The sequence below is a fragment of the Osmerus eperlanus genome, chromosome 22 (assembly GCF_963692335.1).
Source record: "Osmerus eperlanus chromosome 22, fOsmEpe2.1, whole genome shotgun sequence".
Taxonomy (NCBI): Eukaryota; Metazoa; Chordata; class Actinopteri; order Osmeriformes; family Osmeridae; genus Osmerus; species Osmerus eperlanus.
In genome coordinates this window covers 7,660,047-7,683,068 of record NC_085039.1, presented here as the reverse complement: position 1 = coordinate 7,683,068, position 23,022 = coordinate 7,660,047, and the positions used below count along the sequence as shown (strand labels likewise).

The following is a 23,022-nucleotide window of genomic DNA, read 5'->3' as shown; positions in this document are numbered from 1 at the left end:
TGTTTGACATATATCTACATGCATGTATAATATACATACACATTTTATGTGCATGTATATTTATAAATATACATGTAGGATTATGTATACAGTTGACATGTATATATACAGTATACTTTTGTGTGTGGAGTGTTTTGTATTTGCGTGTATGGTATAGCTGTAGAGTGCGTCTGTATGTATTACATAATATCCGCCCGTGCATGAGTTACTGTTTCTGCTTCCCATGTAAAAGGAGTTAATAATAAGCCAACCAATCAGGATCTTAAAAGATAACATGTATTTATTTGCTCAGCATCTGTGTCTTCCCATTGGCTGGAATGACACATCACCTTAGGTCATTACCCTAATGAACACACCTCTGGATGTATAAAGACACGTATTAACCAGTAGCACATGGCATAGAGGAATTACGTAAATTTTACAACAATTCTATACAATCTATATGAAAATGTATACTTATAATATTTGCAGGATCGGTTTCGTTTGTATTCCATTGCTCTCTCTCTCTCTCTCTCTCTCTCTCTCTCTCTCTCTCTCTCTCTCTCTCTCTCTCTCTCTCTCTCTCTCTCTCTCTCTCTCTCTCTCTCTCTCTCTCTCTCTCTCTCTCTTTCTCTCACTCTTTCTCCCTCTCTCTCATTGTCAATCTCTCTCTCTTGCCCTCCCTTCCTTTCTCTTTCTCAATCTTTCGCACCCCACACACAAACTTTAAATCCATTCTTAACTGTGACACTCCCATCCAGTGACCATCCCTCTCTTTCTCTCTCTTTACCTCTCACTCTGGATCACCCTCACCCCTCCGTTGTTGTACACCTTCACCCTCCTCCTCCTCACCACCCTCGTGCCCCTCAAAGGCCCCACCCCCCTCCCGGCATGTCTGGGGGGGTACCTCGCCAGACTCGCTGGTCCCCCTCGCATGCTCAGAGGCGCCGAGGCCCTGCCGCCCCCTCCCTCCTCCCCCTCGTCCCGGTAGCCGTGGCGACGGAGGAACGGTTCCAGAGTTGCTAGGCGATGGGTGAGCTCGGTGATGCGCCTGTGCAACAGGGAGACTTCTCGGAACAGGTCGTTGAGGGACTCGGACAGAGGGCGCACCCTGCAGGTCAGCGGAGAAAACTGCACTTTAGAATGAATAAGGCTGAGGACTAGCATTCAACTACTAAATGCCAACACTTCTTACTAGCATTTTTAATTTAATATTATGGCAAATTCGTCTCATTAGGTTGTCTGACAGCTAGCTGGCACACAGCAGTTGTTTCTAATATCAAATTGTTTCTGTCATTTTTTTCTTGACAGGATACTTTTCTTCAATGGATCTTAACTGATTAAATAAAGGTTACATTTATTTTGTATTATTTATATTTTGTTAAAATATAAAAAACACAGTACCCATTAAGGGTATTAAAGTCGCTCTGGATAAGAGCGTCTACTAAAATGACTAAAATTAAATCAGACAGACTAAATATTGTGTATCTGGGGTCCTCTGGATGAGGTCATGCTTGTTTACCTATCTAGATAATAGAACTCTATTCAGCATGTCAGCAAAAAAAAGAGGAAGACTCCCTTTTCCAACAACATCAATGTGGTTTCTCAAGAACACTGGCTCATCAGCCTAAATATACCTCAAATATAAACATAATAATGCCACACCACTGGTAGACAAAGGGTTAATGTGCCGAGGGTGTTATTATGATGTACCTGGAGTAGTCAGGCAGAAGAGTACTCGGTTGGGAGTGTAAAAGGGTCTTGATCTCATGGAAGATCCGTTTGCCCCAAACATCCAGCACTCTGGTCACACTGCGAACTGGGGCCACGTTCACACTATCGGCTGAACCCCCCCCCCCCCCCCCCAGCCGCCAAAACACAACACAAGAAAGTCAGTCTATGCTACAGGTGTCCGCCATGTTGAATATCTCCACCTCATTTGTTCACCGCAAATCTTTACCTCCTTCTCTGTAGTTCCAGTACCCATAATCCAATTCATTCTCCTCGCCAACTGACAGCGCCACAGTTGCCATGGCAGCCACCAGCAGCAGTCTCGTCATCACAGTAGGAGGGGCCATGGTGAGAAGACGCACTCCCTCCCAGAAAGATGGAATTATAAAAAATAAAGTGAGTTTAAAAGAACCAACAACAAAGTCCAGTATTACAGTGTAATGCAGGGGGGGAGAAGCAGAAGGATAGAGACCAGAGGAGAGAGAGGGAGAGGGGAGAGAGAGAGAGAGAGAGAGAGAGAGAGAGAGAGAGAGAGAGAGAAGGAGGTAATAGTCTGAGAGAGAGAGAGAGGTGGGTGATAATCTGACAGAGAGAGAGAGAGAGAGAGAGAGAGAGAGAGAGAGAGAGAGAGAGAGAGAGAGAGAGAGAGAGAGAGAGAGAGAGAGAGAGAGAGAGAGAGAGGTTAAAATAATTGTAGACTTGAAGAAAGAGTTGAAGAAACACAGCGCCGGTTTTTCCACGCGGGGCAGCCAACAGACTGAGGGGCCAGGAGAGCAGACAACATCTCAACGTGTGCCCTCGCATGTTCACGTGTTTCTATCTCTGTGAATGAGTCAGGGTTGGAATATTTTCTTTAACATTTTCTTGTTACGTTCCCCCCCAAGTGGGACATATAATCTGCAATTAAATATTCTCAATGCTACGTTTCTTTCTTCCTTCCTTAGAACAAGAACTTTGGACCAGACTGAACTCGCAGCAACTGTTTAGAGGAGCACATGCACTTACCTATCCAATCAGGTTTGATCAGATTCCCCTTAAGGTAAGAAGGGAAGGAAGAAAAGAAGACAAAAGAACCCGCAGGCTTCTTACAAAGTGTCTAAGATTGATCACTGAAGCAATACCGTGGCAGGACGATTATGGTCATTGCATTAAAAGACAGGGCCAAGACAAGTCTTGTGACTGTCTAACTAAGCTAACTGGGTTAGCTATTTCAAAGCCAGGAAGAAAATGTATTTTGTGCAAGGAACAGTGGGACTTGTGTTTTTGGACAGTGGTGTGATGGAAAAAGAAGGACCCTCAACCCAATCTCAAAAAGCTACAGACTAAAACAGGATGGACTGAACCTTGATCTATTGTGTTGGTTTCAAGAATATGTGTGGAGGGGGGAAACGAGAGGAAAGGATGAAAGCCTGAGAGAAGAAGGGGATTGCATCCAGAAGGGAAATCTGGAAAACTGACAACAATTACAGAGGGGATTTTGGCTATCGTAATCATATGACTCACTTATGAGGTATTTAAAAAAAAAAAATAGCGATATAGCTCAACCTCGTGTTGTGATTGGAGTGAATTGAAGGACTGAGGATAGGACAAATTAGGCACCTACGCTGTAGCCCCCGATCCCCACTGGACTTAAATCCCAACACATCTGGTCGAAATGAACAAAACAGACAACACATGCACTTGTGAACTATTGCACAAGTCTTGTCAGACAACTTGAGTCTTGTTGCACTGTCTATCCATTTCCGCAGTTCAATGAGGGAATATTGAACACATTCTCCAAAAAGACATTATGAGACACTATTCTAAAGTATAAAAGTGTAAGGTCTGAAAATAGCAACTTAAATTTGACTCACTTTTTAAACTGTATGAAGTAACAGTAGTAGTCGTGTCTCCAAGCAGGACAAAATCTTTTTTTTTTCCTCTACAGTTTCTTTCAAGGATGATTCTTCTCTCCTTTTCTTCTTTCGTACTCTCCTGTAATGCCCTGGCCTCTTTGCGTCCTTATTTCTTCTCTCTTCTCTCCTCTCTCTCCCCTTCTCTCTGCAGCTGTAATGCAATTAGGTAGAAAACGTGGTTGGGCAGTGTGGACCCACTTAGGAGCTGATCTTTATTTGTGGGACTGTGAGAGAACTGTGGCAGCACACTATCTTTACGCCCCGCCACCCCCCCTCCCTCCCTCTCTATTTCTCTCTCTCCTGCTATCTCTCTTTCTCTCATTCCCCTGTCTCTCTCTCTCATTCCCTTTCTCTCTCTTGTTATTTTTATTTCCTTCTCTCTCTGATTCCCTATTTCCCTCTCCCTCCCTCTCTATCCCAATCTCTCTTTCTCTGTCCCTCTCCCTCCCCTTCTTTCTCGCTCCCCATCTCTCTCTTTCTCTCTCTTGCGATTGCTCTCCCTCTTTCTCTCCCTCACCCCCACCTTCGCTACACTCTACATAGTTTCAGCTGCTTCCAGATGTGCGCCACTTCTTAAATTCATTTTCCTCTTTCCTTTCCCCCCCTCTATCTCTTCCTGTCATTTCTCTCGCTCTCCCTCCCCTGAGTCTAACCATCTCAGCAGGAGCAGCGGATTTAGGCCAGGAACAGATACGGCTTCAGAGGTTCCGATGTTTACAAACGACCATGGTCAGTCTGTTTTGCGTACACTCCACTTGAATTACGACACATTTCATTCCACTCTCGTTCCCATCATTTGAACTTTGCCCTCTTGGCTCTCGCTGTCCACAACACGCACACTGACCAAAAGCAGGTGAATTTCTGCCATATTGAGCTTTTAACTGTGCCAGGGAAAAGAATGTGGGAGATTGAGCTCAGGTCAAAAACGAAAAAAGGGTTGGGTGATGAAAACCAAACTAAGATATTTCTGTATTCCCTGGCATCCAGATGTTATTCCAGTTCTCTCTGTCTCTGTGTCTGTTTTTTTGTGCAGAGGCTGCAGTGAGGTCAGAGTTGGCTCCTAAAGTTGCCAGTGAAAAGGGGGATCATAGGGAAAGCTATCGCAGATCAGGCAACCGCAGCTTAACTAGGCACGTCTTCCCCACATTGGCTGACAGTATGGGCGCAGTGAAGGAGTCACACATGCACCATGCCCACCTGGTTCATATTAACACACGGGCAATTTGTCACCTCAAGTTTGAATTCCATTCTCTCTGGCGCTATTTCTCACACGCTTTCTCCCCGTTGCGCTCTCCCCCCCGTCTGTTACTCACCTTCGCTCGGTCTCTTGCACTCCCTCTCTCTTTTTTTGCAACTGACAAACAAGATTCAGGCTCCTAACTCGTGGGTTGACTGTCCCAGAAGGGAGACTACACTACTAGTATTATCAATGACCTGCCTTTCTCCGTCCACAGAACGACAATTGATGTAGGCGTTAAAATAGCAAAGGATTTATTACATATGTATATCTACTTATAGTTTTAAATAAAAAAGAATGATATAACATGCTCAATAATATACATGTGTTATAACATCACATGTACTGTACTTTCAGGTCAGGCACAGTGACTTTGTAGGGTTCCCTGTATTGTATTTGTGTTTGCACAGAACACCACAAAGTGCATCTATGTGTTTTAGTGTGGTAATTGGAATTTGTGTGCACACGTAAACATTTTCAGATTCAGGAACAGGAAGTTGATTTAGCTATTTTGTAGGTGTCAGGCCAACTCCCACACAAATGTATAAGCTCAGATGGCTGAGCGGTTAGGGAGTCGGGCTATTAATCAGAAGGTTGTTGGTTCAATTCCCGGCCATGCCAAATTACATTGTGTCCTTGGGCAAGGCACTTCACCCTACTTGCCTCGGGAGAATGTCCCTGTACTTACTCTAAGTCGCTCTGGATAAGAGTGTCTGCTAAATGACTAAATGTAAAATGTAAATGTAAGTAAAGATTTGTCAGATCCTCCCTAGCACACACAGCTGTGAACCCTCATTAGATAGGAAGTTGGATTTTCTGTCTCTTCAAATGTTTCTTTGGGTGGTTGGAGTTGTGTGGGTTCTGATGTGTTCTGGAAATCAGGCGCAAGGTAAGACACCTCATGCGAGGAGGATGATGCACAAAAAAGTGTTTTGAATGCTGAATTTGTATTTTTTGCCTTAATAAACAGAGGTCCTAGGATGTCTCTAGGGCATTACTATTCCTGAATAAATGTACAAAACAAAACTTCTAATATCGGTATACCTTTCATTTTCCATCCATATTAATCATTAAGCCACTTTATTTTACTGTTGGCCACTTTGTACTTAAGCATTTTAAATTGAGGATAAAACAGTGTCCTTTTAATGTCAAATAAGCTTTTCAGAAATAAATCTTCACAATATATACAGGAAGTTATGTGACTATTCTGTAAACAAACAAAAAAAAAGAATTGAAACTGTATACACACTGTAAATGCTTCCACCCATTAGACAGAGACTAACATACAATACATACATTCTGCTGTGAATAGAGGTTGTCATCGTACAGCCGGTGGAGGGGACGACCATTGAGCCAGGGCAGAACTTCCATAAAATCACTGACCGCGTCAGCTTGCACTGAGAGGTCGGGTACTGCGTCAGTCCTAGAGGAATACTAGTTTAGGTTGAAAGAAATGAATCGGTGCCCACAAGGGACTGGAGGATCCTCTCAAAAGACTTGACTTCTGGCAAATACTACTGCAAGTACAGAAATAACAAAGGCTCCTGCCATGTCACCAAGAAAGGTGAGTGTGCGGAAGAAACTGGATACAATAGCCTACACGGGGAAGGGTTAGGGGGGGCCATGTTTTTGATTGGCTGGTAGATGGCATTAAACTCTGTATAGCCTAACTCGAGACAATTTACAACTCTGCAGAATTCTTCCCTCAGTATGCCTGCGCCATTAATTGTAGGCTATATAGCGGGACAAGTTTACTTCTCAGCGTGAGAAATGGTCGAAACGCATCTCACGGCGAAAGCGTGAAACGTCAGAGCCCTGTCATCACGGGATCACCCTTGGCAAGCTCTCAAATGCAGTTCCACTGTAGGCCTAATGCACCTGAGTGTTGGTTGCAATTAAACTGAAAGAACGTAAAAAAAAATAGGTAGTCTGAAATACCCTACTAAATTTAGCGTGAACCTTCCAAGACTAATCACACCCCGGTGTCAAAGTTTATCCAATGACTAAAAGTCATCAGCTGCATTACAGGCACTGTACTATCTATAAGGAATCTGTGTGTGTGTGTGTCACCTACTTGATCATAGGCAGTGCCGGTCCGTCCTATTAGGTGACGTAGGCTGCCGCATAGGGCGGAGGCAATTTCCCAAATGCATCCATTTAAAATTAACCCTCCCGCTATCCTTGAGTTTCAAACACACTACCAGCAGAGTGTGCCAACCGCGGCAAGTCATATGTCCGTGTTGTGGGTGATCATTGGGGGAAGGGGGGGCCCTCGCCCCGGTTTGCCTATTCTAAACAGTAGAAAAATATTGCATAGCCTACCAAAAATTGATGTGGTCAAGAATAAATTGGAAAGGACAAAACCCCAATCACTGACAAGTAAATCAAAAGGACCATAAGGCATTAGTGAGCATTTATTGGTCAAGTTGCACATATTCCATCTTAAGTGTGGAGGAAACCTGAAAACACAGAAACAATGATTATGAACACAATGGAAACTAATCTAATGCAAATGTCTTGCCTCAGATTTAAGCCAGTTAAACGCTCACCTCTGGTCTAGTGACTCCAGTACACCAGGAAAGGGTTATGGCCACGATGGGTTTTGAACTCCCCAGGGGTATAGCGCATTTGGGAGAAAACAAATTTTCTGCTGTGGTACTTGGATCGGACATTTGAGAAGGGGCGTTTCCTCAGGCCTGTGGTTTCTTGAGAGGCCTCAGCACCACCATCTGGATGGTACTCACTACTGCCGCTGTCAGTTCCAGCGCTCTCGTTGTCGGTGCTTGTGCCGCCAGTGTCCTTACCGCAGCTGGATGGGTCACCGCTCTCAAAGCTCACCGCACCATCGCTCTCGTTGCTGGTGCTTGTGCCGCCAGTGTCCTTACCGCAGCTGGATGGGTCGCCGCTCTCAAAGCTGACCCCACCGCTCTCAGCGTCCATGTCTGTACCGCACCCGGCTGAGTCAGTGCAGCTGACCCCACCGCTGTCGTCAGGGGCCGCGTAGCACCCAGATGGGTGAATGCAGTTGCCCCCACACCCGGTTGCGTCACCGCTGTCACAGTTATCCACTTCAGCATTCAACTCAGTGTGAGTGGACTGACCAGCTTGCGGAATTTTGGCACGCTTATGCAACAGGAAGGCATTACCAGAGCTAGATGAGGGTTTCATGTTCTTGTTGGACAGATAAGGTGACTTGCTGTTCCTTGCAAGACCGAAGATGCCATTACCATGCTTCAAGCCCCTTGGGTTAGGCGGTTTCTGAGTGACCATGTTGCTGGTGGGCTTCTCAGTCTGCTTCTGTGGTGCAAGTCGGGGGCTGGATCCAGGGAAGATGTTTCCCATTGAGTTACCAGAGTCACCTGTTGAAAGAGAAACATAAGCAAGTTGAAAGGCAAACTTGAGCTTGACTCAAGTAAAAGGATTCTACTGAAAGTAATGGGTTCTACCCGCCATGAAAATAAGAACCTTGGAATACAGGAGCACAGACAGCAGCTCCAACCAGCAGACAACCCACTGAAAAAACCCTAAAAAGACAAGTTAGATGAAATCCAACTAACAGACATCGAAGAAACTCATCATGTTATAAACTCACCTTAGACATATTGCAAACGCCACAACCATTTTAGCAACTACAAGGGTATCACAAACTGCAGGACGTATTTTCTCTAAAAAGAACTGGTTCCATATCTGATGCTTGTTTGCTCTCCCCTTTTAAAGAACCCGTCAAACCCTGACAACGTACGCCTCACTAATTAATCGCACCTGTTACCAATCAATGCAGGTCTCTCAAGTTTTATCAACAGTTTGTCATTTTAATACCATACCTGTCGACGTTTGGGGGTGGGTGATGTTTCTGATTGACTGGTATAACTCGAGTCTCGAGACAACTATCAACTCGGCAGAAATATTATCTCCGGGACAAGTTTATTTCTCAGCGTGAGAAAAGGTTGAAATGCGTGAGAAGTACAAGGTGTTGCGTTAGAGCTTGAGAAATGGTCGAAATGCATAACTCTCACTGCGTGGCAGCTGGAAGCCACAACACACACACACACACACCACCACCACATCCACCACCAGATGCCACTGTAGAGCAATGACACCGCGAATACGGACGTTTATCATCATTATTATTTTGTATTATGATTAACGCTCTGTGTTCGTTTCTTGTTCACTACTTTTGTGTTTCCGGTCATTATAGCTGACTATAATTCCATAATAATACATATATTATCAACTAATGTTGTGTAGATTGTAAGGAAGTAGATTGTAAGGAAGTAGATTGGTAAAAATCAGGAAGTCCATTGCAATTCTTCAGAGAAATCATATCAACACAAACTACATTCTGGGGACTCCAGATCATATCCATTTGACAGCTCCTTTACTCTCACACACACGCACAGTTGGAAACTTGTCATGAGAATAGAGAAATTCAAAAGTCTTTACAAAATGTTAATTTGGGTGGTTGGACTTATGTTGGTTTTGATGTGTTCTGGAAATCAAGCTCAAGGTAAGACACCTGAATGTTTTTCTAGTGACAACCATGTGTGAAAAGTTTTGAAGGGAGGATTTTTGTTTTCATTTTACAACTAGAACACAGATCTTGTGATTTGTATGACTGGTTACAAGTCTTAATATATACAAAACAACCAACACGGGTACCCATTTAGAGGGAGTGCTTTTATTTAGTTACAGATTAAATAATCCATGTCAATCAAGAAAGCCACTCCACTTTACTATAGACCACTCTGAACCAATTTATTCCATATTGTTTGGAATAAAACGGTATCCTTGTCATGTCAAATCTAGGAGCTATAAGAATGATGGGACACTAGACAATCACAACAAAGGAAGAATGTGTTTTTAAGATTTGAGTTTATGGTTGTGACATTGTCTGCGCTTGTAAATTTCGGACATATGTAAGACACGCATACATACTTGGCTACTGTAAATGCAACCAATGAATCAAGACTATTATTTGTGCAAACAGAGACAGTTGTCATCACCATGAAGAACAGGGTGATGGTGGTTGTGCCACGGCAAGAAATCAAATTTGAATTCACTGCGTCTGTACCAGCCAATGAGAGTTTTGCCCCAGGCTTTTGCCGCGACCCAGAGGAAAAGACAATATACACCTTTACTTTGCCCACTCAAAGAACCAAAGTGGTCGTACAGCGAGGGATAAGCATTGCATTTGAGAAGTCTGGACATTACAAATGCCAGTTTAAAGAAAGCAAAGTGTACTTTGTTGTCTTGGTGAAAGGTGAGTTTGAGGAAAGAAATGTGAATGTGAGATTTGGGGTAGAAGCCTTCGACGACGTACTGTACGTGAAGGAAGATGTACAAGAAGGACAGTTACCCATTAATTGAACAGTTATCTTGTCCTGTGAGAAAATCTTGTCGTGGGTATTTACAAGCTGAGTGACAGGAGGTCTTGATGCGAAGGTGAAACCTAAACTTTAAAGGCATAATTCTATCTTCCGTTCGTAAATAACAGGGTGACAGAAAGGATAAGTGTTCATAGTTCTGTTACTATGCATACATTGTTATACACTCTAGGTAAAAAATCTATCAAGTCTATATCATGGCACATTCAGATATCTTTTAATAGAGAGTACATAGACTTTAATAGAGAGTACATAGACTCTCTATAGTTGTTTTAGAGGGTTGGGTGGAGTTAGGGTGGGGGTTGTTTCTATTGATTGGCAGCTTGTGTTGGCGCTGTGTTTTGTCTGCTCCAGAGGAGGCCTACAGGAAGCCTGGACATATCCCTGTGACGGCCATTGTGTTAGCGACTCTCGACTCAGCCCTTCTGATCTTCAGTGTGCTGGGTTCCATATACACCTTCAAAGGCCACCGGGTGAGACAGGCTCGGTTTTTAGATCTCTAGTCAGTAGGGACATTTCAAAGCCAAGTCTGCACCATTTCTCAGAATAGTTTTAAAATCCCTTGCAGCATTTGCAGCTCGGTGTTCTGATGTTCCGTGTTCTCTAACCTCTCGTTCACAGTGTCAATTAAACACGAGGAACCAAAGACGACATGCGAGAAATGGTGAAAGGGATAACGAGCAGGTTCAAGAGGAGAAGAGGAAGAAAAGGGGGGACAGTACACAAGCAGAGAGAGCCGAAACCTCCGCTTCAGTTTATGCTGTAAGTACACAAGTATATCTGCAAGAAAAAGTGACCACAAAGTGGTCCACATTCAATTGCATCAAGAAAAGTACTGTCTGACATATAATAGGAACTTAATCCTTGCAGGGAGCTTCTTGTGGCAATGTCCTTGTGCAATATTTCAAGCAAGATGTTTTTCGTGATATGCATGATGTTGGGTTAGCACCTTGAACAAAATAAGGAAGTGTGCTTTGGTGTGTTCAGTTTACCCGTATATTTTGACTGTTTCATGCTCTTTGTTATCATTGCCTTTATTATAAAAGGTTGTAAATCTATCACACACAAGTTTCCACTTAGAATATATGTTTTTATCCCAAGCAAACTATGTCAGTCAGTGTGAATTATTTAATGCCATGATTTTGTAACATGTGTTTTCCCTGTCTTGAAAAAGGTCTTTTGACCAATGTGTCAACACGATAAATGTGCAAGAGGAAACTAGGGAAGTTTGTCAGGGGAACTAGTGAACACTTCCTTTTTGAGCTGGCTGCAGTTTGTGTGTGTTTTCAGTATAAGTAGCCCCATTAGGAATTTGATCCATGCTACTCAGAATCCTCTCCCCAGTTAACATCGGCAGGTACTGTGTCATGTATGTACCTTCTTGCTGTACTTTCAGAGTTTGGACCCTCAAACAATTTCTGTCTATGAGGAGCTGCACCCAGAAGCAGCGAACTCTGACAATCAAGAGAAAAAAGTCAAGAAAAAGTCAAAACAGTTGGACAAATTGGTCAGTGTGAACTTTTCTTCAGTAGATGTTTTACTCGTAAATAATTTTTGCTTTGGTTGTTAATGTTTGTTACTTACGTCTCTGCAACTGTCCTCAACTACAGGTGGAGAAAAAGGCTCAAGAGGGAATGGACGGAGATGATGAATGTGTCTATGAAAATTTTTAGTTTAATTCATTTTGTAAATACGTGTCCTTCACTTATCAATGCGTTATCTGTACGAAAGAAAATAAATGTATTTGTCAAACGGCCACCTGCTGATTGAATGGTAACTGATAACTGACACTTTTATCTAAAGCAGCACACATCAAACACATCAAATGTATGAAATTCATCCATATACAATGCAGTGATTGTGACAATTTTAGATTTTTTTTTGTTATTTTATGTTTTGACAGCTGAGTTCTAGGTCCTCCCCTTTAAAAAATGTCAACCAATGAAGTGACTGTTAATACTTGCACGAAGTCAGTCGAAACGTGCCCTCCTAAGTGAAAGAGAGGATGGAACAAGGAGGTGAAAGGTTTGAGGTGAAACATTTGTATTCATTGCAACCAATTGTTAGGGCAGAGAGAGTGTGTTTTTCAGATATGAGAGGGGAAGTGGTGTGGCATGAGGTTGATTTGGCCACACATTTATTTAAGGTCTGGTGGTAACTGCTCAGCATTGTGATGGCGTGTGTGCTATTTATGGGCAGTTAGAAACTATGAGCCATGTATTGTTGGCATGTGAGTTTGAAGATGTAGAGAGAACTGTGCTCTGGGCTCAGGGTTGAGGTGTCATGGTGAAACTGGAATTTAAGGGGTTTAATGAGTGAAGGGTTTGGTGGTAGGGAGGTATGTAGGGCTATTTTCTCAAGGTGTATATTTATTTATTGTGTAGATTTTTAGGCTTTATTTTGAGATGTGTCGGCCCTTGGCTTTACCCTCCTAAACAGTAGGTGGCGGTAAAGCACCTCACTGAAATTTGTTGCAATCTGCAATTAAAACCAAAAGACAAAGAAGAAGAAGAAACTTGCTTATTGGACCTTTTGCTCTTCCTTGTTGGCTTGTTGACGTTTATATTTTGATCATGGCAGCGGAGGGGGATTTTCTGATGAGATATAGAGCAGTGTCTAATAAACTAAAAAAGTAAGGCTTTCATGGCGCTTCTCATATTTTGTATCGTGAACATTAGGAATTAATCGTGCGTAATCGTCTTGATTGCATGTCAAGCTGGCCTAATTTATCTTGATTATATGAGCTAGCTAAGTACTGAACGGGTAGCTAGCTGTCTAGCACTAGCCTAATACATCATAACATACAGTATACAGTAGCTAGGCAGCAACCGTTAGCTAGCTAGCTAGAGCTAATGCTTTAGATAACAAATATGATCAACATGCGGTATTAAACATGATGTGCTACATGACTTTCTTGCTCAAATGCATGCTAGTTAAAGTGTATTGGTTTTTGGTGAAAGCTGTAGTCGGCTCACTCACCTTGATACCTAGCAAGCTATTTGGCTTTGAACCATACTGAAAAATGTCCCCCCCCCCCCTTTCTCCCGCTAATTTAAAAAGACGTTTCCTTCGGAAGCCAAATGTAGCAGAAGCAAGCGAGCAGTTTGGTGAGTCGAAGTTACCTTCAAGAATAATGCTCGATTGTCAAGATAAGGGAAGACATTAAAATACATCGAATTATTCTTTGTTCTGTCTAGGTCAGTTGGCTAAAGAGCTAAAGCAACAGGACTGCCTACAGTATGCAGCTTTCTGTAATCTTGCAATGGCTCGGTAAGTAGTCAGCAACAAATATGCCATGTTGTGTATCCCTTCAAGACATTTTCTTTTATGAGAACAGTTGTATAATTGACTCATTTTAGAACCCAGTCATGAGTGGTTTAAATAGAATGGCTGGCATATAATTTACAAATTTTTGGTAGAGATGATACTGTTGTGTTACACTGATATGCAATATCATGGGTAGCAAATATGGATGGATGACAGAAATGATTGGTTCATACAATTATTATATTTTTTTTTAAAATTCATTCCAACTCTTTGCATCTTGATCCCATTTGAACCCCACAGGTGTGAGCAGACTCTGTTTAATGCCCCTGGGGAGGCCCTGGCTCTCACGGATGCAGCCCGCCTCTTCCTGTCCTCTGAGCGGGAGAATAGGGCACTCCAAGCCCCAGGCTTCGACGAGCACCTGCAGGCCGCCCTCAACTGCTACAGCTTTGCTATTAAGGTGAGGTTTCCCTATCCTCTTGCGTTTCCTGGTGCCTTTATTTCCTCTTTCCCCTACATTTCTCCAGAGAAAGTAGTTTAATGCTGTGTTTCACAAATTTCTTTCAGGTGTACATCGAGATGAACCAGCCAGTAATGGCTGCTAGCCTGTCTCTGGAACTTGGCAACGCGCTCAAGGTAGGGGAACCAGACTGATCAGAAAGAAAGTACTGGCACGGCCTGTCTTCATCTTTGCCCAGTCTGTGTAGTTGATGAATGCCATATGAACTATTTATTTCTCTCTCGTTCTTTTTTTTTTATCCATGTCTGTCTCTTTCGGCATCCATCTGTTTGTCTCGTTTTCTGCTATCTCTCTCTCACTCATTCCCTCTCTCTCTCTCTCCCCCCCCCCCCCAACACACACACTGTCATCTAAAGGAGATGAACAGACCAGGGGAGGCTATAGTTCATTACCAAAGGGCTGCAGAGTTGCAGACACAGACTCCCATAGAGGCTCTGTTGTCTATGGGGGAAATGGCAACCTGCAAGATTCTCACCCGTAAGTGCAGCCTAATGTTTATCTCAACACACGGTTGAGATAAACACACGGTTATCATACTCCTGCATCCGTGTGCACGACTGTTTTGTGTGCATGACTTGATGTGCGGACATCAGTCTTTGCATGTTTCGTAAGCAGTCATAATACAAAGTGTGGGTTTGGTTCATTTGAACCCCGCTTGGCAGGTGACTATGACGGTGCGCTGTCCGTCCTGACGGAGATGCAGCTCATGTGTCAGGAGGGGGGACTGCAGCTGCCCGGCACAAACACCCCCGTCGGTAAGGCACCAATGAGCCAGCCCATGTTTCCTCTCAGCCATGAATTGGAATTTCTAAATGGAAACCAATCTAGACATGCGTCCCAGACCGTGAGTTCTTTAGTTCTCAGCTGTAATGTCTTCTCTTGTCACACCACACCCTCTCAGGCGCCTTTCTGGACATTGTGGCTAAGTGTGAGATCTCCAGAGTCTTTTTGCTGATGCTTCTGGAGGTAAGCCCCAAGTAGTACAATGTTGTAGTTATTACTAATATGATTATAGTGAAATGGAAGTTGCATATATTATAATGCATTCATTTAGCAGACGTTTGCTCCAACACAATATACAGGAGGGGTGATTTGAACCTGTGGCCTCTTGATCTGCAGTCAAATACTATCCACTGAGCTATACCTATTTGTGGGTCACTGATAAGTTGTGCTCATTGAGTCCTGTGTTCCTGCAGCCCCCGCCTCAGAAGCTGTTACCAGAGCACGCCCAGACCCTGGAGAGATATGCCTGGGAGTCCTTTGACCCCCACAGTCAGGGTAAAATAACCATTTGTACTAACTAACTTTCAATCAAAACATTTTAATAGGCAGTCATATCTAGGCTTTTTCCCAAAACTTTTCTATTCAAACTATTTCAACTAAAAGGTTCCACATTAAAATAAATATAAAATAATGTACCTAAATTTATCATTTTTATACGATACCTATAAAAAAATGGCAGATTGAAAGTTCTTTAATAGTATTGCTATTATTGTTCTTTAATTTTCATTAAATGTTCCCATCATGTCTTGTTCTCCCCATGTAGTGACCTTCCTACCTGAGAATGTTTTCCTGCTCCTGCAGTCTGTAGTGGTAAGTGGCCTAGCTGTAACCTGGATGGTTGTGTATGGATGAACAAAATAGACTTCTGTCTATCTGGGAATGGATCCATTTCTTTGGACTTAAGGTTACATAAAAACAGCTGTACCGGGTATACAGTTGTTGTCATTCAGACTCCATTATCATCATTATACAGACATGGTGAGTCACCATAAAACTGTGTTGCAGATGGCCTGCCAGGAGAAAGACACAGAATCCCTCAAGTCTCTCCAAACCGAACTATGGTGAGCGTTCAATAATGATCCTTAATTTGCAAATGTTCCTTTTTTAAAATTTTGCTAAAATGTTATTTATTTCCACTCTTCTACGTTCTTGTTCCTCAGGCCACTTCTCTGTGCAGAGCAGAACCACCTTCTCCACCTAGTGGTCCAAGAGAGGATCACTCCCTCTGGGCAGGGAATTTAGGATGGTACAGAACAGTTAGTCACTCAAACACCCCTTTGGAATTGCACATAGTGGGACATTCCTTCCTGCCTTGGTCTGTTCTAGGGCCTCATGTTTTATGGGCGTGTTCCATCCATAACTACAATGTTCTGTAACTTCTTTCTTTGTTAAGTTTAGTTTTGGGGCGTAGGCATACGTAATGAATCCGTATTTGATGTATTGCTATGTATCTCAAAAGTCACTGGATTGCTATTGGTATTCATGTCTGTATTCATGTGCACAAATGTATTTATTTATGAGATGATTTCGATAGAACTGTTATGTTTTCTAGAACTGAACTGTTAAGTGATAATTATTTTGGTTAAGTTTTTATTTTTGGTATGACATGGCTTGAATTCCATTGTAATTACAAAAACCCACAACTGAATATTAATAAACGGTGGTATTACAAACACTTGTTATTCTCTGTACCTGATTACTTAAATTCACTTGTACAACTATATGTACTTTAATATGATAGCAGCCAACCAAAACACAGAATCAGACATGGTTAAAAAAGAATCACGTAGGATACAAATGTTAAAACAATGCAAAACAAAACAATGGTTACAATGTACTTCGATGATAATACAAAAATGTATATGATTACAATATACTTCAATTGAAAATAAAAAAACTTTAAACAACATAAAAAAGATTATAATACATTTTTCCTGGGAAGGAAAGCTTGTTATTGTTTCTCTTCTTATCGTTCAAGTAGGGAGTCAGGTTAGGGAAGAAGGCAGAGCGGTTAGGGAAGCGGGCTTGTAATCAGAAGGTTGCCAGTTCGATTCCCGGCCATGCCAGATGACGTTGTGTCCTTGGGCAAGGCACTTCACCCTACTTGCCTCGGGGGAATGTCCCTGTACTTACTGTAAGTCGCTCTGGATAAGAGCGTCTGCTAAATGACTAAATGTAAATGTAAGTACTGTTCACAAGATGTTATCAGAAGATGTTTTGTGTGTCCTATAATACAGTATATGTTCACCCTTTACTCTCTTGATTGTGCATGCAATGAAGTAAAATATTTAAAATATTTTTATGTAAAATATAAAAGCACCAAATATTTCACGTCCAACACACTTGTTGCGTGCATCATTCATTTCCATTTTCCCCTCCCCCTCTAGATGCATTGCCCCTCCCCCATACCATTATCCCTCAAAATATAAAACTTTTAAAACTGAACCTGTATTTTTTCTGAAGGCTTTGTAGCAATACAAGGTTTTTTATATGCCTTGCCTACACTGCAGATGACTGCTACAATGCATTTAGGGAAAACGTGACATAAAAAAATTACTCTTTAAAACTTGCATCCCTTCCTCTCCTCACCTCATCTGTTTTCCTTCTCTTAGGAAAAAATATGTGAGGGCCCTCCCCTCTGGCCACCTCCTCTGATGTTGGGAGAGACGGGCCCAAAGAAAGACGCCAGAGATCCAGGACTAAACTCTTGATTCAACTTTTCTCTCCATGCTTCCCACCCACTTCATCCCCATATCCGGTGTAACAACACTCCTTCCTGTGTATCCCCCTCCTTCCTTTCCCTCCTTTTCACTCGCTCTTCTTGCGCAGAACCACATAGACTACGCCCAGGAGGAAGGTGAAAACGAAGGAGACCCAAGCCAGGATGAAGGAGTGTCCATACCAGCCAAGGCCCTCCTCCCTCTCCTGATGGTGGAACTGGGCCGTGTAGATGGAGGCGGCGATCATTATACACAGACCTGGAGGTGGGGGAGGAGGACGAGATTGAGGAGGTGATGGGTGGACAATAAGATGAAGGAGGGACAAAAAGAGAAGGAGGGGGAGAAGGAAGAAGAGGAGGTGACACAGTAGGGATGGAGGTGGACACATCTTCGCATCAGAAGGTTAGAATGAGCACATCTTAAAAGCTCTTACAACAAAGTTATGCCAATTCCCCAATAAATCATCATAAATGTGCAGGTATTGCAGCTATGAAATATTTTGCTTGGTGCAACACTATTTGGTTGATTAAGGATTCAGTGACTTCAACTGTATTTGTACCAGACCAAAGTCATTGTCAACCACGTTGATACTAGCAAAAATGATCTGGATTTGCTCAACTAACAACAGTACCTCAATTACAAATAAACTATATAACCTCCAACATACGCATCGGAGGTCTGTCATATCAGCGATATTAAAATATTTCTATTAGTTCATAAATTAAAAAAACTAGTATCGGCCATTTTGTATTGAGGTGCCATTGTAGACTCACACGAGACTAGCTGTAGGACTCCGGAGAAGGTGAACCTCTGGCCCTTGCTCAGGGTGAAAAGCTGGGCGACAAACACAAACAAGGACAGGATGGAGAAGATACAGGCGAGCACAGTGCCGGCCTGCACTGCCTGCAGGTAGTCTGTAGGGGGCGACAGAGAGAACAGGGTTCTATAAGGAGATGGTGGAACAGACCTGTAATTTATAAGACAACTGGGTCCTAAATTTACTTACGCCACAAGCACACCTGTGCATACTACCAATAAAATATATGTCACACAATGACTTGCGTAAATCACAATTTGATTATTGTCCTCCCTGATATAGGTTTAGTCTAGTCTTAAGTTTAGTCTAATCTTTTTCATTCTAGACTATAGGGTCTTACCGACTCAGTATTACCCTAAACTAATAAGCCGACTAAAAGTAATGACAGATCAGTTATACACTCCTCTATTTCTTTTCATTTCCTCTCTTTCATCAGTTTAGGTTACAGCTACAAACCAAAGAAGCAGCGATGCGTGAACCCATGCCCTGGAGGTACAGTACCTTCAGGGTAGCCTGGCTTCAGGTTGGTGTAGTGCCAGACAGAGCCTGTCTGTTCCCACCGGCCCCAAACATCTGTGGAGACTGCGTTTGTGAACCACCAAGCCTGAGAAAACAGGAGACACTCCGTTCTAATCCATCTGTTGTTTGTTTCCCCTCTCTTTCTGACACGGTGCACAATAGACGGCCATTTGTGCACCCAGTTTGGCAAGTTTGGGCCCCTGTTTTGGAACCGACACTTTCATAGAATGTGTAATGTTGTTTGAGGTGTGTGGAGTTATGTAATGTGCCAATCCAATCTCTTATTGTGTATATTAGTATACTTACCTTAATTTACTGACTGTAGGGAACAGAAAGTGGGAGTGTCCTGATCTACTTACATTGTCAATGGTGGCAACCAGGAGAAGGATGATGGTGGTAATATGAAGAAGAATAATTCCACCCAGAACCAACATTGTGACTGACTGCAAAAGACATCAGGAATTAGAGGAAGGATAGACAATGTTTTTGTATTACACAGGCTTATGTAACGGTTTTTCAGACAAGAGGATGTGAGGTAACAGCTGTTGACGCAGCTATCGTAAATGGCCACAGTGCCTTTAAAAAAGAAAGGGCTAAACGGGGAAAGAGCGGGATGGTAGCAAGTCCAAACTCGTCTCGTAAGGCTCACTAAAATCACAATTTTTTGAATAGCGGCATGCATGGACCATCTGCTACATGACTACTCCCCCTCGCAGTTCCAAACACCGCGGTGGATTCCCCCTGAGCGCAATACTTCAAAAGCCAACTGGGAATTCAAATATGTGTTTTATGTTGGCCACATATCACCAAATCGGACCGTAGAAGAAACGACACATTTTTGTTCACCAAGATATGCGATGTTTCATTAGGAGCGTCAATCCTAAAATCATTCAGAGATAATAAGAAGTTTATTGAAGACTAAAAATGATGGCTGTTTCAAAAACTTGGAAGTGCAGTTACTAATATAATTATGTAGGCCTAATCATAACATGTAAAAGTGTTCAAGTCGAAACTTCTAGTGAGCAAATGCAACTTTTGCCTCCGTTAGTCAAGACCATTGCTGGGATATAAGAAAAGAGCGCGTAAAAACAACGGAGAATACGCGTTGTCTAAAATATGATAGGCTATTTAGCAATGTTATCTGTTATCTGTTGCAATGTAATTTTCTGTAAATCCGTGCAAAAGAACAAAATGTTTTGACATTACTGGCGCGCGCAAAAGTCTTCCATGTATTTCTTCCTAGCTTCAATTTCACTGTTCTAAGAAAACATATTTTTAATTTTTCGTCCATTATACATTCTAAGACACACTCAAGACAAATGTAAACTGCATTCAACATCAAACAAAACGATACAAAATGTTAACAAATATTACCTGTAAGACGTTTTACGCACGCGAGATATTTGGAATCTGAAAAACTGTAGACCCACCCAGCGTCGAATTCATGGTCCACACATCACCCTTTCCCCTCTCTCCTCTCCAGCCTCTTCCCTCCCTTTCTCTTCCCAAACCCCACCCACATCCTCAACTTTTCAGAGTAGACAAATGGCCAACGTTTTCCCTGTCAAAACTCTAGTTGGACCACAGAGGATTGATTTCTGAGGGGATTTATTGACTGATCAACGTATAGGCCTACGTCGACGGTATTATATTATTGAAATAATTATATGACACTGCATCCTAATAAGTGCAGCATATTACAGCATCTAATTGTTCAGTCATATACTGTTTACACCGTATATATGTCTATGGTTACACCCCAAATGTCCACGCCCATTCTCTAATGTAATATCGTTTTGTGTCTCTCTTTCCTGAATATCGTTTTTTTCTTTGACAGAGATGTTTGCCATATGTCCCAAACATTACAGTAACATAAATTGAACATTTTGATGTATGAGTTTTCTATGTAAAGTATATACAGTATACAAAACACCAAGTTTGGTCTCAAGGGTTAATAAGATATTCTGCAAAAAATGCTACAAAGTGCGCCAACTTTAAATAATCAACAATTACAGCTGTTGGGGTCACATTCTGTTTGTTTTTGGATCGATGTGAAGAACAATGCCAGTTTTGATCTCAGCTGTTTTTTCTTGTAATGTTTTTCCCCTAAGTATTTTTTTTTTTAAATGAGCAACGCAAATGCAAAACAAGTTGGGGTGCTGATTGTGTGATTTCATGTTTCCTACAGAATTACATGTCCCCCTCCTACGGCACAGGACATAGACACCCATTAAAAACACTTCAAAGTAACAAAACAACAATAATAACAAAATCATCTTTGAGTCATCTCAAGATCATTTATAGGCTTCAAAAGGGTCATGACCTCATACCCCATGGACCCAACCGTCCATCGTGAAGATTGTTCACATTCCATAAGGAGGACGTGACCAATTTCCTAGTTAAAAGATGTCATTAAAGCCAAAGTCTCTAATCAACAAAAACACAAGACCTCGAGGAAGTCATGTGTCCTCAACTAAACGTTCATGACCTGATAACAATACTTTGCCTTCTTTCTAAAACTTGAGTATTTCATGATTGACTTTTAGTCGATCAATTTACGTATATCTAATTAAGCTTCTGTGGGGTGCTGGATCAGACATGGATCCCATTGAAGCTCTGGTTCACATCTTTATAAACCATGGTCTGCAGATTTATCGTTACGTTTTACTGTTAAGTAACTTATCAGTGAAAGCCTCTCCTCAACCACACAATGTAGCATCATCGAGAGTTAAGGTTAGCAGGCCCTTCCAAATGAGAACATCCTTGTTTACTAGAACCATATTCATTTGCATGGGAAAGAACATCTCCTTTATTGTTGTTCTCCTAGCAGATTTCCCAGCATCCTCTCTGCCTCTGTCCCACCTCCCCTCGGATTGTGGCCTCTCTCTGAAGACCACAAGGAGGACGTGGTCTTGAGTTACAACAGATGCTTTGTCCTCCTGGGGGTACGCCATGATGAATAGACACGCTCTGCTTCCTGTTGCCACTCGAAGGACACACCCGCCCAAAACACACGTGTTGGTGTGAAGCTGCACCACAGGCTACATTTCATCTGCATCATCTCACACCAAATGGGTGTTATCAATTATCTCAGGAACCTCATGAATATGTGTGTTTTTGTTGTTGTTTGTCACATAGCCATCATGTATTGTTCAGGAACGTTGAGGTAGAACTCTTGGTTCTGTTCACACTGTTTATCAGAGGGAGGACTTTTTCCCTCAGCAGGGGTATTTTCCCAAGGTGAGGGCCTACTGCTATATTTAGGTGCCCTCAAGTGTTGGGCAGTTGGGGTTTATTTAGAGACTTTAGGAACTTTGGTGTGGGCCCAGTGGACTGACTCAAAATGCAGTGTATTGTGCGTTTCAACAGTCGGAGCTTTGCTGGTGACTTAAACCCATTTGTAACACTGGTAGGATTGGGAGTTGTTTGTTTTATGATGGGCCATTTGACTGACTAATGCTTCTCACTTCTGCCCTCTCCTCGGTGAATGCCTGACCTACTTACTGCTGGTTCTTCACCCAAACCACTTCTGAATCATTGGTGTTCCATGTTTCTCTCACTACCTGTGAGTTAAAAGAGAAGGTAATAAATTAAACCACAATTGCTACCCTTGGGTTAAGTTTCAGAAGAGCAAAATTGCATTCAATAATTTTGGTCCAGGCAATTCGAACAATAATATCTGTATATTTTATTTCAATGAAGACATTTGTAGTACATTTCAAGACTGTAAAATGAAATGGTTTATATAATCTTCTTTCTTTCTTACATTGCACCTACATCCGATCCAAAGAGAAGGTTGTCTCCTGCCCATCTCAAATCCATGACCTGCCAGCACCCAAACACCCACTAGCCCAACATCCGAGTTAGTAAGTGGATCTCTTGACCCTTGACCTCTGGTCCCCCCCCACACACACACACACACACTCTCTCACCCTTCTCTCTCACCCTTCTCCTATGGCAGCTGCCACCAGACACCTTGTCCTCTGTGTAGCTGTTAACAACAATACCGAAAGTCACCCGACACTTTGCTACATTGCATGTAGTTGCTTGTCACCCTGAAACCCCAAAGCATGCACATTCCACCACAAAACCCACCCCCCAAAACGTTCTTTCATTTATTCCACAAGCCATTCCTCATAAGCCTTATGAGTGATCGTCTCTTTTTTTGCT

At 42.4% G+C, this 23,022-nt stretch overlaps 5 protein-coding genes across 6 annotated transcripts; 2 read left to right on the top strand and 3 right to left on the bottom strand.

Annotated features, from left to right (window-relative positions):
* Window positions 1–254: 254 nt before the first annotated feature.
* si:ch211-243a20.3 (uncharacterized protein LOC100151507 homolog) lies at window positions 255–3,876 on the bottom strand. The gene is made up of 4 exons (XM_062448617.1): window positions 3,560–3,876; window positions 1,940–2,075; window positions 1,693–1,822; window positions 255–1,090 (listed from the first exon to the last, which is right to left on the bottom strand). The coding sequence occupies exons 2-4, from the start codon at window positions 2,055–2,057 to the stop codon at window positions 766–768; spliced, it is 573 nt and encodes a 190-aa protein (XP_062304601.1). The 5' UTR covers window positions 2,058–2,075; window positions 3,560–3,876; the 3' UTR covers window positions 255–765.
* Window positions 3,877–7,391: 3,515 nt separating this feature from the next.
* On the bottom strand, window positions 7,392–8,588 carry LOC134008705 (uncharacterized). The gene is made up of 3 exons (XM_062448208.1): window positions 8,435–8,588; window positions 8,308–8,366; window positions 7,392–8,201 (listed from the first exon to the last, which is right to left on the bottom strand). Exons 1-3 carry the CDS (start codon window positions 8,461–8,463, stop codon window positions 7,399–7,401), a joined length of 891 nt encoding a protein of 296 aa, XP_062304192.1. The 5' UTR covers window positions 8,464–8,588; the 3' UTR covers window positions 7,392–7,398.
* Window positions 8,589–9,157: 569 nt separating this feature from the next.
* LOC134008685 (uncharacterized) lies at window positions 9,158–11,982 on the top strand. 2 transcript variants are annotated; one of them, XM_062448184.1, is made up of 6 exons: window positions 9,158–9,349; window positions 9,830–10,102; window positions 10,581–10,699; window positions 10,848–10,988; window positions 11,623–11,733; window positions 11,837–11,982. In XM_062448184.1, the coding sequence occupies exons 1-6, from the start codon at window positions 9,256–9,258 to the stop codon at window positions 11,897–11,899; spliced, it is 801 nt and encodes a 266-aa protein (XP_062304168.1). In that variant the 5' UTR covers window positions 9,158–9,255; the 3' UTR covers window positions 11,900–11,982. The 2 variants fall into 2 exon arrangements, with proteins under 2 accessions (XP_062304168.1, XP_062304169.1); XM_062448185.1 differs by lacking the exon at window positions 9,830–10,102.
* A 780-nt stretch (window positions 11,983–12,762) lies between these two features.
* On the top strand, window positions 12,763–16,471 carry f8a (coagulation factor VIII associated). Its single transcript, XM_062448309.1, has 12 exons — window positions 12,763–12,858; window positions 13,287–13,333; window positions 13,424–13,496; window positions 13,794–13,953; window positions 14,061–14,129; window positions 14,370–14,490; window positions 14,676–14,768; window positions 14,915–14,979; window positions 15,210–15,291; window positions 15,560–15,606; window positions 15,802–15,857; window positions 15,957–16,471. Exons 1-12 carry the CDS (start codon window positions 12,800–12,802, stop codon window positions 16,036–16,038), a joined length of 954 nt encoding a protein of 317 aa, XP_062304293.1. The 5' UTR covers window positions 12,763–12,799; the 3' UTR covers window positions 16,039–16,471.
* Window positions 16,470–20,321, bottom strand: emp1 (epithelial membrane protein 1). The gene is made up of 5 exons (XM_062448311.1): window positions 20,227–20,321; window positions 19,212–19,295; window positions 18,835–18,937; window positions 18,290–18,430; window positions 16,470–17,774 (listed from the first exon to the last, which is right to left on the bottom strand). The coding sequence occupies exons 2-5, from the start codon at window positions 19,284–19,286 to the stop codon at window positions 17,605–17,607; spliced, it is 489 nt and encodes a 162-aa protein (XP_062304295.1). The 5' UTR covers window positions 19,287–19,295; window positions 20,227–20,321; the 3' UTR covers window positions 16,470–17,604.
* Between the last annotated feature and the right edge of the window lie 2,701 nt (window positions 20,322–23,022).